This window comes from Brassica rapa, chromosome A09 (genome assembly GCF_000309985.2).
Source record: "Brassica rapa cultivar Chiifu-401-42 chromosome A09, CAAS_Brap_v3.01, whole genome shotgun sequence".
Lineage (NCBI taxonomy): Eukaryota > Viridiplantae > Streptophyta > Magnoliopsida > Brassicales > Brassicaceae > Brassica > Brassica rapa.
In genome coordinates this window covers 41,621,329-41,636,816 of record NC_024803.2, presented here as the reverse complement: position 1 = coordinate 41,636,816, position 15,488 = coordinate 41,621,329, and the positions used below count along the sequence as shown (strand labels likewise).

The following is a 15,488-nucleotide window of genomic DNA, read 5'->3' as shown; positions in this document are numbered from 1 at the left end:
GTTCGTTAAGGAATTATAAAAGGAGAATTAGGTTTCAGAAAATGCCACATTACCAAATAGATAAAAGGAAAGAAAAGGGATCACATGCATGATAGTTAGATCTAACAAGAGGCAATTGGTGGTTAATTAAGCATTTTGAAGCATCGATGGACTTCTTCTGATGACCTGAAAGCATCAAGTTAGAACATATGTCACTGGTGGCGATCACTTATACTATATTGTGAATTTGTTTCTGGTACTTCTCGTCACAATATATTGTATTCACTGGATTTGCAAGTGAAAATGAAAAATTTCAAGTTTGACACCCATTCTTCAAGAGAGTAAAAACATTTGATTTCGTATTTTTCTGAGCTTTGATTGATCAGAAAACTCTGAAACATATTATATTTTAAGTATATTAAAGAATACCAAACAGAAAATATCTAAACTCTAGGGGTTGGTTGTATTAAAAGCCATTAGGAGGAGCATGTGGTGGATCAGTCATATGCACAGAATAGAAACCATAATTAAAGTCATCCGGACAGATGAGAAACAAGAATGGACCACACTTGCTCCGCTTGTCTTCATATGCTAACACTTATACTTGAGACTGACTATTTTGAGGTTGTCCTTCTTCACATCATTTCTAGATGTAGACCACACTTCTCTCTCCCTCTCCCTCATTTTACCCCCATTTACATGAGTTTAGCTAGTTCTTCTTGAGTTTACTAGTATAACTCTTGTGGTGAAAACAAATAATTGATAGCTTACCAGTTAACAGTTGCACCATAATTTCACTTCTTACATTGTGTGTATTTTGGAAGCATTACCACACTATTATTGGTGTCAATCGATATTTGATAGTATAATGTAGTGATGATAATATGTACTATAGTTTTAGAGGTGTAATTAATGCTTTTTATTCTGGTAATCATTACTACCTCAATGATTTCGAATATCATCAAATCGATATTCATAATCCCTCTATCTCATAATTTACTTTGACCCTAATCATTATTATCTCAAGTTTTTTTTCTATTAATTTACCCTCATCTGAGTTCCAAGATTATGACAGTCTTTTTGTTACTACTCCCTCCGTTTTTTAATATAAGTCGTTTTAGAGAAATTTTTTTGTTCCAAATTATATGTCGTTTTCGGTTTTCTATGTAAAATTTATTAATAATTAATGTTGTATGACCAATAGTAATATATCTTCTATTTTTCTATTGGTTGAATTGTGGTTAGGTAAATAATTAATGATGTTTTTGTTTAGAAAATATAAGAAATTAATGGTTTTCTTAATCTACGTACATAGCTGTAAAACGACTTATATAAAAAAACGGAGGGAGTATTATTTAGTTATTACTAGGGCCGGCCCGCCCTACGGGCGGGATTATTTTTTAAAAATTATGGAAATAGTTAAAGTAAATATTCAATATAAATTATTATATTTTAAAACATACATATTAGTTAAATTCTGTATATATTATTGTATTTGAAGATTAAATATATTATGCCGTATTGATAACCAAAATTTTTTCATGGTGCCATCACATAATTTTTAGTAGTTTTCTCGAGTTGGATGAATCTAAAGAGTACCGTGAGGAAAAAGACGAACTTGTAATTATAGATTAAGTAAACATTTATAAGTAATTTTTTTATTAGGTCGGTTAATTATTAGTTGTGTAAACCGGAAAAAATAATATTAAAGTATCGTATCTTGATACGTTAAGCAGCTTAAATTTGATAAGTTTGGATTATCATCTTTTTTCCGTACTCAATATATATTATGTGTTGAAATTGAAAAAAATGACTATAAATTAATAAGCTGTTAAATTCTCACTGAAATTTTGTGATTGATGTTTAGATAATTATAACATAATACAAAAGAATACAAAAGCGTACGGAAAATATTTAACAACTAAATATTTATTATATTAAACTAAATAACTATTCAAAATTTGATCTAAATAGATGCATTGTAATTTTAATATCAATTGTTAATTAGTAAAACAATCACCGTTTCAATTTTTTATCTATATATATATAGTTTTCCATCAAAATATACGAACGACTATTTCTACTAAACAATAAATATTTATAAAAAATATGCAATCCATTATTTTTTTTAAAAAATACTACTATTATTTTTTTAGTTATACGTACTTTTGATTAGTTTTTGTTGTATGGTTAATATTTTATGCGGTTATGTTATTCATCAGTTGTGTCGACTTATTTGAAATATATTTATTTATTTTCTGTGTAAATAAGGTAGTAAATACACATTAGGGACTTTGTATATGAAGCCAATTATTTAATTAATAGGGTCAGTTTTAATAGGATGTTTTTTCATCAGAACTGGAAATGTAGAACTGCAAGATAAGTTAGTGTCATATGTCGAACATGAATATGTTTTCATGAAAGAACATAATATTATTGAGTCATAGGCCATTAATCGATTTTGGATGTTTTTAGTTTTGGTTATGCTCTGATACCATGATAAATCTTAGTTTGGGATCAAAGTTAACTTGAATATTATTGAGAATGAAGCTTGGTATTTATACCAAGAGAAGTAATTCGAAAACAGGAAAACTTAAAGCCAAAACTATCTAGAAAAATAATAGAAAACCTTATCTAAATCATATTCATATGATTCCTAATTCACATAGAAATCCTACTCCAGTAGAATACATACAGTACTATGTTTAGCCATATCCATTTCTTGCTTGCTGGTGCAGACAGAAAGAATTACATAAAATGGTTTTCAATAGAATCAAAGCAGAGATGGAGCAAGTAAGAAGACTACAACACTGTTAGATTCACTGCTCAATTTTTATAAAAAGATAACTTGGGAGAATTAATCTAAAACAGTGTTATAGACCAGATCGTCAGATTCAAGCACATGTAAATGTAAAAGGCCACACTTTTATAGAATCATGTAGATGGGGGGTCATAAAACCAGTTATGACAGTCTATAGATGACAATCAGTTTACCATTAGGATCCAAAATTCCATTACAGCCTTGACCACAAAGGAATCCATAAGTTGGTACGATATTATTAACGGATAAAGAAACATTCTGTCATGGGAACATAAGAAACCATATTAATCTTTCAGAGAGAAAAATGCTAGCAAAAATCAATGTTTGTATTTTTTGAAAATTTGTGAAACCATATTATATTTATGCATAACCTGTTAGACAATGCTTCTACAACACCATATGCCCAGCAGGAACTACAGTGACCATAAACAAACCAAAAATGTTTTCATTGATCTGAGAAGGCACTTTTGAATATAAAAAACCAAGCAAACAAAGTTAGCTGGTCTTTAATGTGATAATCAAGGAGATAATTAGATACATGACATAAGAAGAGTCAGTATATCATCTTTTGAAGACAATGAAATAAAGACATAGGTATCGAAGTTAAGATTGACCTAGGATCCTTCAAATTGCACTGTGACCAAGCGGTTCTAGCATCAACATCATTTGGAACATTAAAGAACATGAATCTGTCTATAGTCAGCAAATAATGATATTATTCATGATGATACCTACGTTTGATGATGGAGTCATGGAGATCTTCTCATGTCCATACCCAGTGACGCTCTTATCAATTTTGGCACCCATAGAGGGGAAATCAAGCAAACTGTTAGCAATTCTGATGTGGGGCTTGAAGCTCGGCGACTCTAAAAGCTCTAGAAATGGAGACGGTGGCTCCCGAACTGGTGGAAGTCTCACACGACCTCTCTGACAACAAAGACTAAACTGCTTGCTCTCTTGGTTTGTCTGAACTCGAGGTGCTTCAGCATTCCAGAACAACGCTTTACAGGATGGACATGAGACCAACTCCCATTTGTCATATGTCTTGAGATCATTTTCACCTAGATATAACAAACGCATAATCGGTTAATTATGAAATTATAACCGAATCTTGAAACGGTCGTAAAGTGTGAGTGACATACGTGGTCTTTTTGAGCTTCCGGAAGTAGATGCTGTTGTATAATGTCAGATTCAGCTCATCAGGAAACAGAAATTTGTTTTTAAAATGCTATTAATAAGACACAGAATTTTATTTACCAGATGCCGATGAAGATCCAGCTATCTGGGCCCTTTTTTTCTCTTTACACAAATCTCCATTCGTAGCTGTCTGGCACTTCGAGCAGAATCTGCAGTTGTTATTTTGTTGATTGGCTGATATCTTAAATTTATTATTAGTTCGTGTAAAAGAATGCGACGATACCTTTAGCTATGCGGCGTTCTTGATTTATAGTAGTCAGAGTGTCTGATTCGGATAAGTTACCGTGTGAGAGAACCGGTCTGCGAAGATGATGCTGCAGGAGGCACTGATTAAATCAACTAAATTAGTTAGATATACCTCTATATATATATATATATATATATATAGATCTATATATATACACGTATACATTCACTTATTCTGTACCTGTAAGAGTAATTGGTCTTCCCATTTTGCGTTTCTTATTAGGTTGCTAGTTAGCTAAGAAACATCAAATTTCAGAGTACCTTCTCAGGCTCAAAATCTCCCAGGAGATCTTCCACCAGAGTATCTGCCCAGGCAAAATTTAAACAATACACTGATGATTACTAATACAATCTCCTTAATCAAGAATTCAAAACAAAATCATCGGGTAAGCCTTCCCTGACCTTCCCTTAGCTTTAAACAAACTAAAACACTGAAAAAAACGAAGCAACTAATCAAAGACAAAGACATCAACAAAAAAAGTAATTTGATGCTTCTCTGGCTGACCTGTGTTCCCATGATTCATTACAATAAACTGAAACCGAGGTTCTTGTTTACTTCTGAAACAAAACAAAATCAGATTTTTAGAAGATAAAAGTCAACATCACGCATAGCTGAAGACCTAAAGTACTCACCTTTTGACAACAAACAAAGACCCTTCAACATCCTTACGACTCTGATTGAAAATAAGAAAACCACACAGATCAGTCAGTAACAAAGCATACATCAACAACCTCATACGATTAGTGATTGCAACTTACCCATTGACTGATCTCAATGTTGAATTCATAGAAGGTAGCATGAGCTGCTGTGATTAGGATCTCCTCATGAAAGGATCGATTCGCTGGAGACCTGTGAGATTAAAGAGGATAACTCCGTTATATGTATTGTTTCAGACAGTGAAGAAGAAGATGAAAGAGCGTATTAGAAACTTCAATCGCCATTAGCGCTGGAGACAGAAAAGAGACGAAGAAGAACCTAATGGAAAACGCCGTGTTTCATCAAGTATACCCTTAAGGGCTAGAGAAAGAGATGATTTGGGCCCAACAAAATGCAAAGCCCGTACGAATGCAGTGTTTTTAAAAGAATGAGACACGTGGCAGCGTTTTCTTCCTCCACTTAGTGACGTGGCATCACCTGGAGGGAGACAACATATTTTTATAGTAATAGATAGATTACTAATGAAAAGTTTTTTAAAAAAAGAAAAGATGGGTAATGTCGTGGGAAGTGACCACAAGTGGTGTCTCCATCTGCATGGTCTTTTTATAGGAATGAGCTGTTTATCATTGTTTCTATTCACATTTAAATTTTCAAGGTTTTCCTTGGTGCTTTAAGAAAAATATTGTTCTCAGTACGTAGGTAATCATCTTAATGAAGAGGCAGATGAATTAGTTCCCTTGTCTACATTTGTACGTTCATGAAAGGATGTATGGCAAGAGTAGTGGTGATGAATTTAAGCGCAGAGACATGTCTTTATCAACTGGACTTGTTTAATTCTCTCTTAAACTTCATTTCACACTATGACTACCCTTTCCGACCTTTTAATTTCATTCTTTGTCATTGAATAAAAAGAAATGACTATATATACTAATGAGGGTTGTTATTCTCCTTTGTACTTTTGGGGATAGCTGTCAAATCAATTACCTAAATAAGAATATTAATATATTTCGCAAATGATGTGTGTGTGTTTAAGTGTATTTTGGTTGCAGTGAAACAATCACTTGAGAGTTATTGCATTTTTATCATTCCAAAACCATAAATTGTGGCGTATGTTTTATGTGGATGACAACGAGAATTTTTGGCGTTTTTCTTTCTAGATCATAATGTTATTTAATTGATCCTGCTGCATTTCGTTATTTATATACTAAAAATTAATATTTATGATGTGGGTTTGGCGTACTGAATGAAGTCTCTCTCTGTCTCTTTGACACATTTCAGTACACAAAAACTATTTTTTGGTCCATTATCAATAAATTCATAATTTTTTTCCATTTAATATATTAAAGTAATGAAACTAAAACTAAAATATTATTTATAAATTTATAATAAAAATCTAAAATATTAATTTGGTGAAATAAAATGTAAAACGGATGGAGAGTATTAGTTATATTGGTAAGAAAAAAAGAATTAAATGCGAATAAGACCGAAGAAATGCGACATGATGTTAAAACCGTTTGAAGAGTGTTATTATTATTACCTCCTGGTGATAATATTGAATATCGTAAAGACAAAACAACAGAGAATATTAAAATTGAAGAAGAAGGAAGGAAGGACGGACGGAGAAGGTGGTGATTCAGGGCAAATTAAAAAAAGGGGAAATCGTCGGAGATAGAGAAAGGCAGAGTCTTTTTTCAGATCGTGAAGCTCAAAACAGAGAAGAAAGCATATCTTCTTCAGGTATCCTCCCAATCTCTTTTTATTTGTTTTAGTGTTACTTGAATCATATGATTGATGAGTGCCTGCCCTTTACCACTGCAAAGTCAGAGCCTTTTTTATATCTCTCTGCTTGTTGTACCTTGTACTACCCTCCTCTCTGCCTTTTCTCTTCTCATCTCTTCTCTATGTACTTTTCTCACAAGGTGGTTTGATTTTACCCATGGAACCCAATGGCTACATGAAAGAAGAAACAAAGAGAATGAATGGTGGTGGTGATGTTGCTGAAAGTGAGCTTGATCCATGGACTGCATGGGCTTACAAGCCTCGCACTATCTCCCTTCTCCTTATTGGCGCTTGCCTTCTCATGTGACTCCCTCTCTCCCTCCTTTGCTTTGCTTTTCTTCTCCTCTCTGTGTCACACACAATCCTCATGTTTGTTATTTTTTTTGAATTGAGTTAGTTGGGCAAGTGGAGCTCTTGATCCTGAAAGCACTACTTCTGAAGATATTGTCACATCTGTTAAAAGGTTCTCTTTTTCTATGCTTTTTTATTTATTTTCATTTGAATCTATTATTACTTACTCTATACTATGTTTATAGGGGAGTGTGGGCTATGATTGCTGTCTTTCTTGCTTACTCTTTGCTCCAGGCTCCTTCAACGTAATCACCTCATCTACTTTCTCTTGCTTGCTCTTGTGCTGCCTCTGTCTTTAACCAAGTTGTTTGCTTTTTTTGCAGGGTTCTAATAAGGCCACATCCTGCAATCTGGCGCTTAGTTCATGGATTGGCCGTCATTTACTTAGTTTCACTTACTTTTTTGCTCTTCCAGGTTCACTTTTCTCCTCTCTCTCTATGCCAGTGATCATAGTAGCTCTTCTGTGTTCTTGATTCTAGTGAGCAAACTCTAATAGTTACTTTCTTTTCTTCCTTCCAGAGACGTGATGATGCTAGGCAGTTCATGAAGTTTCTCCACCCTGACCTTGGAATAGGTAATATTTTCAGAGTGGTTTACTTTACATGAGTGACCGTTCTTATTAGAGTTTGGTCATGTTTGCAGAACTTCCTGAGAGATCATACGGTGCTGATTGCCGTATTTATGTGCCTGATCACCCAACAAACAGGTTTAAAAATCTTTATGTATGGTATCTTCTCTCCACAACTCCCCCTCTTTATTTTTTGACTTAGCATCTGCTTCTCATCTTGAGTTGGTATAATAACTTTCATATTCATCTAAAGGCTTATGATTTGGTTATCAATTTTCACAGGACACAGTGTTTGACGAGTTTTTCTTAGCCCATATCTTTGGATGGTGGGGGAAAGCAATTCTTATCCGGAACCAGCCTCTTCTGTGGGTGCTTTCAATTGGTTTTGAGTTATTGGAGGTTGGTCTTTGTTCCCTTATGTGCTTACAGGTCTCAAATTGATAAATGTAATGATAAGCTTCCCCTGTATATTTATGTTTCTACAGCTTACTTTTCGGCACATGTTACCAAATTTCAACGAGTGCTGGTGGGACAGTATTGTTCTTGATATCTTGATATGCAACTGGTTTGGTATGATCCTTAAGCCACCTTGACCTTCTATATGTCATGCTTATGTAGAGAGCTGAGTAATGTTTTATAATGATGGTAGGTATCTGGGCAGGGATGCATACAGTACGCTACTTTGATGGAAAAACATACGAGTGGGTTGGCATTAGTCGCCAGCCTAACATTATTGGCAAGGTGAAAAGGACACTGGGGCAGTTCACACCAGCTCACTGGGACAAAGACGAGTGGCACCCTCTGCAGGGACCTTGGCGTTTTATTCAAGTACTCACTCTTTGCATCATCTTCTTAACAGTGGAGCTGAACACATTCTTTCTCAAGTTCAGCCTCTGGATCCCTCCTCGAAACCCAGTGATTCTCTATAGGCTGATCTTGTGGTGGCTCATAGCGATTCCAACTATACGGGAATACAATTCATATCTCCAAGACCGGTATAAGCTGCTAGCCACTATGATTGCGTTTAGTTAACATAAGGTTTGATAGGTTGTTTTGGTTGTTGACAGGAAACCTGTAAAAAAGGTGGGATCATTCTGTTGGCTATCAACAGGGATATGCATAGTAGAACTTCTCATCTGCATCAAGTTTGGAACTGGTAAGTTGCTGTTTATTTACTTATTATGGTTAGTGTGGAGAGTGTTAACTTGGTTGTTTTGGTGAATGCAAAAACAGGATTGTACCCAACAGAGATGCCATTGTGGGTAGTGACACTTTGGGGAAGTGTGGGACTTGGACTTGTGGCCTTTTTGCTGGGTTGGACATGGAAGATACAGAGGACCTTAGAGAGAAAGAGACGCTAAGCTCATCATCATTGTTGCAGCAGAGGGGAGAGGTGAGACAGATAAATGCCATTGTAGGGGTTTTGGTTATTTGTAAATAGGGAGAAGAAAGAAACAATGTAAATGCAATTTTTTTCTTTTAGGGATTAGTTGTGTGATATTTTACATTACAGAGCTTCTTATCAATTCTTTTAAATTGCTTTCATTATCTTTGTTCTCTTCTGCCCACTCAAAACTGACTAAGATGTTGGTTTAGAAACTTTGAATGGTAAACATGTTAACGACATTAACATCATTACTGTTGATTTGGTTACCCTACTCACACTTCTTCTGCTTTTTGAGATATTTTTTTCCTGTTTTGCTGTCATCTTTTACAATGCATTTACAACAATATATTAAATGCTATTATCATTGAAGGTATGTGCTGCCATCAACTCAATAACTAGAAGTACAGTTTTAATATGCTATTCAAAATTGTACATACGTATATATCAAACACAAACATGATTCAACGACATTAATATATTACCAACAGTGTCAGACTGTCTGAGATAAATGCAATCAAGTCTCTTACCTCCCTATTATTCTGTATTATCATATCATTCAATCAACATTTTAATTAAATTTTGTTAAGAAAATGGAAAAAAAGAGATATATTGGTGGATAAATATTAGATCGTGTGACGTGCCGACTGCCGTCCAACATCACATGTGCTTTAGACACAATATTGACCATGTTTCATCAGTTTTCCAACATCATATTCTTATTTTATTACAACTTCCTTAAAGCCAAAAAGATGCTGTCAGAAGAATCTTTTTAGAAAAAACATAGCGTCCGTTCTAGGGAATCTTGGGAGATTCTGCTCCTTTTCGAATCTGTAATGGGCTTTATGCTTATCGAGTTTTAATGGGCCTTTAGTTTCAAAACCTGAGGCCCACAAACATGTCGGAAACGTAATGAAATGAATCTAGAGAAGACTGACTTCAACAAACACAAGTTCTGTAGCGTTCCTCCTTCGTGTCTCGATCTGCTCTTCCTCCCGACGAGGTTTCGTCGCTAATCCCTTTTCTAATTCAATCAGATCTTATTTCATTTTGATGCCATCGATCCATCGCAAACGAATCGGTTCTATATTCTGACATTCATTCTCATCTCTGTCTTGCAGGTTACAGCTTCCGATTTTGACTTTCCGACATGTAAGCTCATACCTTAAACTCGATGCCGTTCTTTTATATACATATTTTTACCAATCTCTACATCATGTTGAGTAGATAGACGATCTCCTGTATGTCTCTGAATCTCTAGTCTGTAATGTTAGCTTGCTGATTGAGATGTTGCGTAGTATATCTTATGCCACACTGCTCTTATGATTTTTGCATCTTATGACTAGAGCTTTTGAGTATGACCTTCTGTCAAAGTGTGATGTCTCAAATCGAAAAGAAGATTCTTGTGTGCTATTATCACACGGGTTTAATTATGAAGATGATGTGATTTGTTTTTTTTTTTATCTTTCGTTTTTGATAATTTTAGGGCAGAGGATGAAGTTGTTGATCCAAAGAAGTACCTTGAGGAATCTTGCAAACCAAAATGTGTGAAGCCGCTACTCGAATATCAGGTAAACTTGCCAGGAAACTGTTTGTTTGTGAATCATGTATTAAGTTTGACATAGTTCCATGTGTGTGTGAAGATCGTTGTTTGCTGATATATAAGTCTTTTCTTTTTCTGTGGTTGCTAGGCGTGTGTGAAGAGAATCCAAGGCGATGACTCTGGCCACAAGCATTGCACTGGCCAGTACTTCGACTACTGGCATTGCATTGACAAATGTGTAAGTATTTGCTTTGCTCTTCACATCTTCTTCTTCTACTTTATGTATACTGAGATGAAAACTGTGATTTTGGATCTTCAGGTTGCACCAAAGCTGTTTGCAAAACTAAAATGATTAAAAAGCCAAGGTGGAGACGAAACTGTCTTGATTCTGCTTCATGTGGTTTGAAATTGAAAGGATGTATAAAACGCAGTGAATGTTTGAATCTTTTTTTCGTAACTGCAAACCTCAATGTGCCAAATGGCTCTCTGCTCCTCTGTTTTGTTTCTATACCGCAGACATTGTTATTGTGCTCTCATCATGCCTAATAACTTGAAGAATTTGCCTCTCTTTCAACAAATCAAATTATTAGGCTTCGAGTTTCAATAAACTCATCTACCAGCTTCAACCAATATAAAAAATAAATATATGAATTATGTAATGTATAAATGTGATTTACATGACTTCCTTCCATCATATCGTCTTTACTTTGTATTGAGAACTCAAAGAATGTGTCACTTTTAAGCAAAATTCAATTTCACTAAAAACATATAGAAGTAGATAGCCATCACGTACTCACATGAAACACACCACTGAGAACAACAACATCAAGTTTATTGCTCCCAAGGTACAGTTCACTACTGCCTGTAGTATCCACCGTCTTGGTGAGGAGGCGGGTACGGGTTTTGAGCAGTATAAGGAGGCCGAGGCTGCTGTCCCTGAGGATCATAGTACGGGCCTTGTTGCCACGACGGATAAGGCTGTTGCGGGGCCTGGGGAGGGTATGGTTGTGGCGGCGCCTGGCTATGAGGTGTGTGGTATGGTGGAGGTGGACCATAGGGTGGGATAGTGTAGCCAGGTCGTGGTTGTTGCTCTGCCGGCATATAGTAAGGTGCTTGTGGGTGTGGGTGTGGGTGAGGATGAGATGGGTTCTGAGTTTCTGGTGGAGGCGGCGAACTTGAAGCCGTTCGCTGATGCACAGATGGGTATGGACCGGAGCTTCTATGATCCTGAAAACTCAGACCAGACATCTGTCGTTGCACATCTTCAATCATTTCTCGGCACTGGATGCTCCTTGTCATCACAAAATCACCGCACTGCTGCTTCACATTCGTTATTGCATCCTGTTAAGCCAACAAAGACTGTGTCTCAGATTGCAGGAAAGCTATTTTGCATCTTCAATGGAGTGTAACAATCAAATTTCAAGAGCATCCAAGACAAGTGGCATAATGTAGACGCTTTGACAGTGAAGAGCTTGCAACTATATAAAGAAAAGAAACTCACTTGAAGAGTGACATAGAACTTCAAGCCCTCATTGACGTTCTCCTTTATCTCTCGGTACTTGGATATAGCCGCTTGAATCTGCTTGTAGCACTTCTCTCTGGATGCTGAAGAACAAGGAAACACATAAAACAATTACGTGGGAGCAAAATAACTGACATACAGAATATAAACTGGTTTTTATCATGGATGCCTGGATGGCACATCAGCCAACATGTAGAATGTTAATCACAAACTACTTTGTATCATCATATACTTATTAGAACATTTATAGAGTTCATGCAAGACAGAAGCTGTTTGCTCACCTTTATAATCTTCAAGATTGAAAAGAGTTGAGAACTCTTCATTTTGAGCCTATAACCAAGGAAAGAAACCCATTATGAGTAGTCAGTTTCTACTAGCAGTTAAACATGACCATTTCAGTCCAAGTAAAAGCTAGCACACTAAATATTCTTCGACAGTGACTGCCATCACCATACGTTCTTTGGTTATCACAAAAAGGACCAAAACCATAGTGAAAAGTGAAGTGCTGCTAGAAGAATGGACAAAAGAGGTACCTGAATTTGCATTAATAATTGTTCTTGAACTTCAATGTTTTGTGAAATATCTTGACAGATGTGATCGTACTTTGACATCTCTTTCCTGAACATATCTTCATAGGAGCCGGTTGACGTCATCAGCTTTGGCAGTATGTCATCCTAAAACAAAGTATCATGTAAAAGCCTAATAAGTCTTTGACTCCAGTATCAAAGAATAACCAAGAAAGAAAATGATGAAAAATCTATTAAAATGTTCACTTTTCTCTTCATCTCTTTGAGCATGTCTTCAAGACCAGCTCGCTGAGCACCTAAATTTTCCAGTTGCCTCTGTGCAAAAGGAAACAAAATTGTTAGAATACTGATTCGTGAAAGCATATACTGCAGCTTCCAAAAGAAATAGGGAATACCAGACTCTGCTTCAGATTTCCCACTATAGCATCCTCTGTTGCATCCAGCGACATCATTGGCCTAGCTAAAGTTGGGACGGCAGCTTCTATCTGATGATCAAAATAGAAAACCACAACATTTAAGAATCACATTTGAGTGGGCTATACCGGACCCCAAGTGCGTGGCTTGAATAACACCGAGAGACACTAAGAGACAACTTCTGGTAGCATTTTGAGCCTCAACAAGAGAAATAAACTAGCTTGTACAAAAAATTGGAAATGCATACCGGCCGTCGATCAAGAATGGACATGAGGGCAGAGTTCTCTCTCAGCGATCGCTCAATCTTCACATCACTTTCTCCAGCTTGTTTCAAATTGGCTGCAAACCGATTTAATCTATCCTGCAAGTTCTTTGTCAGTGTGGAAGATTGAGGCCTAGTCCACCGTGTCCCAAATTGGCTTCTGAACTGAGCGTCTTCAGTTGCTTCTTTCTGCAAAAGCTCTTCGGTTTGCACCAACAGTTCCTGATTAACCCTCTTCAAATCTCTAAGCTGCTGAAGTTCACCTTCCAAGCCAGCTGGACCACCACTGATCTGAACAGCCTCTACATCGTCTTTAAGATCAGCAGGAAGAGTTGAGTTACCATCCACAGAAAGAATAGAATCTGGAAGGTCCATCTCCTTGAGCCTAACTCGAGTTAGCTCGCTTGCTTGCTGTAATCTCTCCGCCTGAGTCCTAATTACATCATCAACCATCTCAGTGTATCTAGAGAGAGCCTTTGCACTGTTGTCCGGAACGAGGATGGCAAACATCTTCTCCTTACTTGCATCCAATATCTCAGTCATGTTCATCGGCTTAACCATTGAGAAGGTAGGAAGCGGAGACAAAGAAGCAGGAGAAGGAACTCTCATAAGGTACACTCTATCATTTTCCTTCACAGCTCTATCCAAATTGCAATTAATGTTCGCCACTAATTTGTTCATCGCTTCTACAAGCTGCGCAGGAGCTCCCCTTGAAGACTTCTTAGCTTCTGCCAAACGGCTAGCTCCGCTCCTCAGCCGAGCTATCTCTTCCGCAATCTCCTCTTTCTCGTGCAACTCCATTCCATATCTATAACAAGCTTCACTATAGAACAGTGCTGCTTTCATCTGCACATGAGAGATCCAACCTTTCTCAAAATGATCCTTCAATGGTGAAACGATTAAAGCAGCCAAAGCTTCCTCGTAGTATATGCCAGCCTGAACACAAACAAATAAGAAAGTGCAAATTCAATCTACACTATCACACCACCAACAAGGCCTCGGATTTTGAACCGAACTTCTAACCAAAAACTCGGTTCGATTCGGTAGGTTTTCTGTTCGGCAATCGATTAATTTGGTTTTCTTATTAAAAAAATAATAATATCAAACCATACAAAAAAACCCGAACCGGACTAAACAAATTAACCAATTTAGCCGAAGTTATCCGAAACTTTAACAAAATTTAACCAAAATCAAAAACTTCGGTAGGATTCTCAACTATTGTAACTGAATACCGAACCGATCTTTCGGTAAAAACTTATGTTGAACCGAACTAACCCGAACCGAATAACCCAAACTAACCGAGCATGCCTACACTAACCTGGCTAGCAATCTTAGCGGAAACACCAGGAGTACTCCCTTTAGCAATAGTATTCTCAAACACGCATTCCTGAGCCTGCGCCACCATCAACCGCTCCAACATCCCCACGCACTCCACCCTCACATCCACCGTAGTGCTACTCTGCCCAATCATCGCCTTAACAGACTCATTATCCCTCACCCACGCGAACGCCCCCGCCGCACCGATAAACGCATGCGAAGCCTGACGCCGCCCCTCCACAGTAGTCCGATCACACCCCAGCGCAATCTGACTATAACTAGCGCCGAGATTGAAGAGCACAGCCGCTTTCTCCAGATGAATGTTCTGCTGCGAGGCCTTCTGCTTCTGCTTGAAGGCGTCGTACCACAGGAACGAGACGGCGTTGACGTGGTGCTGATCGGGGGAGATCGGGAACCGCGTCTCCACGAGGCAGAGGGCCTTGTAGTAGGAGATGAGAAGGTCGCGCCGTGCGGAGGGGGATGGATCGGGGACACGTTCCACGTCGGAGCGGAGTTGCTTGAGGGTTTCGAGATCGTCTTCTATGAGCTGAGCTTCGCGCTCGGAGTAGGTGAAGGTGACGTAGTTGCGGAGGGGGCGGTAGAGATCGAGTGAGGAAGTTTTCTTCTCGTGGATGGCGAGCATTAGGTTAGAGAGAGCCGAGGAAGCCATGGCGGATTGAGGAATCCACTTTGATCGCTCTTTCTGTTTTTTTTTTTTTTTTTTTTCTCGTCAAGTTTTGGTTTCTTTGATCCTTATTGATTAAGGATTTGATCGTGTAGGAGACGGCGTGCCAAAGAGGGAAAAAGATCGTGCAGGAGACGGCATTAAGTTCTGTTCTTTTTTATGGAAACGGCACGCAGTCTAACTCTCTTAGTCAGTGACTTGATCTTTTTTTTTTTTTTCGATTTTTTTTTTTGCT

The 15,488-nt window shown here is 37.4% G+C and overlaps 3 protein-coding genes and 1 long non-coding RNA gene across 16 annotated transcripts; 2 read left to right on the top strand and 2 right to left on the bottom strand.

The window, feature by feature from the left end:
• Nucleotides 1–1,751: 1,751 nt before the first annotated feature.
• Nucleotides 1,752–6,118, bottom strand: LOC103850541. 8 transcript variants are annotated; one of them, XR_004451264.1, is made up of 9 exons: nt 5,003–5,391; nt 4,877–4,917; nt 4,749–4,801; nt 4,646–4,674; nt 4,425–4,548; nt 4,221–4,323; nt 4,058–4,146; nt 3,943–3,972; nt 2,930–3,861 (listed from the first exon to the last, which is right to left on the bottom strand). It is a non-coding gene; the product is annotated as an uncharacterized LOC103850541 (long non-coding RNA). The 8 variants fall into 8 exon arrangements; XR_004451266.1 differs by having other exon boundaries at nt 4,425–4,674; nt 5,003–5,093; nt 5,174–5,270; XR_004451265.1 differs by having other exon boundaries at nt 1,752–3,450; nt 3,536–3,861; nt 4,425–4,801; nt 5,003–5,385.
• A 282-nt stretch (nt 6,119–6,400) lies between these two features.
• On the top strand, nt 6,401–9,149 carry LOC103842918 (CDP-diacylglycerol--serine O-phosphatidyltransferase 1). 6 transcript variants are annotated; one of them, XM_009119598.3, is made up of 12 exons: nt 6,402–6,638; nt 6,821–6,983; nt 7,078–7,143; nt 7,217–7,276; nt 7,355–7,445; nt 7,551–7,605; nt 7,674–7,753; nt 7,882–7,998; nt 8,085–8,169; nt 8,249–8,594; nt 8,667–8,755; nt 8,833–9,149. In XM_009119598.3, exons 2-12 carry the CDS (start codon nt 6,838–6,840, stop codon nt 8,958–8,960), a joined length of 1,263 nt encoding a protein of 420 aa, XP_009117846.1. In that variant the 5' UTR covers nt 6,402–6,638; nt 6,821–6,837; the 3' UTR covers nt 8,961–9,149. The 6 variants fall into 6 exon arrangements, with proteins under 6 accessions (XP_033135635.1, XP_009117846.1, XP_033135638.1 ...); XM_033279747.1 differs by having other exon boundaries at nt 6,421–6,638; nt 6,863–6,983; XM_033279748.1 differs by having other exon boundaries at nt 6,434–6,638; nt 6,866–6,983.
• A 733-nt stretch (nt 9,150–9,882) lies between these two features.
• Nucleotides 9,883–11,094, top strand: LOC103842917 (cytochrome b-c1 complex subunit 6). The gene is made up of 5 exons (XM_009119597.3): nt 9,883–9,986; nt 10,105–10,135; nt 10,470–10,554; nt 10,675–10,764; nt 10,846–11,094. Coding segments are annotated over exons 2-5 (210 nt in total). The 5' UTR covers nt 9,883–9,986; nt 10,105–10,133; the 3' UTR covers nt 10,879–11,094.
• A 62-nt stretch (nt 11,095–11,156) lies between these two features.
• LOC103842916 (vacuolar-sorting protein BRO1) lies at nt 11,157–15,238 on the bottom strand. Its single transcript, XM_009119596.3, has 8 exons — nt 14,570–15,238; nt 13,237–14,187; nt 12,971–13,060; nt 12,822–12,890; nt 12,582–12,722; nt 12,330–12,378; nt 12,028–12,131; nt 11,157–11,867 (listed from the first exon to the last, which is right to left on the bottom strand). Exons 1-8 carry the CDS (start codon nt 15,236–15,238, stop codon nt 11,382–11,384), a joined length of 2,559 nt encoding a protein of 852 aa, XP_009117844.1. The 3' UTR covers nt 11,157–11,381.
• Between the last annotated feature and the right edge of the window lie 250 nt (nt 15,239–15,488).

Bases quoted from the DNA above. Each gene is read 5' to 3' on its own strand.
- LOC103842918 (XM_033279744.1), top strand. From the start codon at position 6,881: ATGGTGGTGGTGATGTTGCTGAAAGTGAGCTTGATCCATGGACTGCAT. The intron at 7,606-7,673 runs GTAATATTTTCA...TCATGTTTGCAG, and splicing joins CCACCCTGACCTTGGAATAG to AACTTCCTGAGAGATCATAC. The intron at 8,170-8,248 runs GTATGATCCTTA...TAATGATGGTAG, and splicing joins CTTGATATGCAACTGGTTTG to GTATCTGGGCAGGGATGCAT.
- LOC103842917 (XM_009119597.3), top strand. The intron at 10,555-10,674 runs GTAAACTTGCCA...TGTGGTTGCTAG, and splicing joins AGCCGCTACTCGAATATCAG to GCGTGTGTGAAGAGAATCCA. The intron at 10,765-10,845 runs GTAAGTATTTGC...TTGGATCTTCAG, and splicing joins GGCATTGCATTGACAAATGT to GTTGCACCAAAGCTGTTTGC.
- LOC103842916 (XM_009119596.3), bottom strand. From the start codon at position 15,238: ATGGCTTCCTCGGCTCTCTCTAACCTAATGCTCGCCATCCACGAGAAG. The intron at 14,188-14,569 runs GTTAGTGTAGGC...GTTTGTGTTCAG, and splicing joins CCGCTAAGATTGCTAGCCAG to GCTGGCATATACTACGAGGA. The intron at 12,132-12,329 runs GTGAGCAAACAG...CTTGTTCTTCAG, and splicing joins CAATCTTGAAGATTATAAAG to CATCCAGAGAGAAGTGCTAC.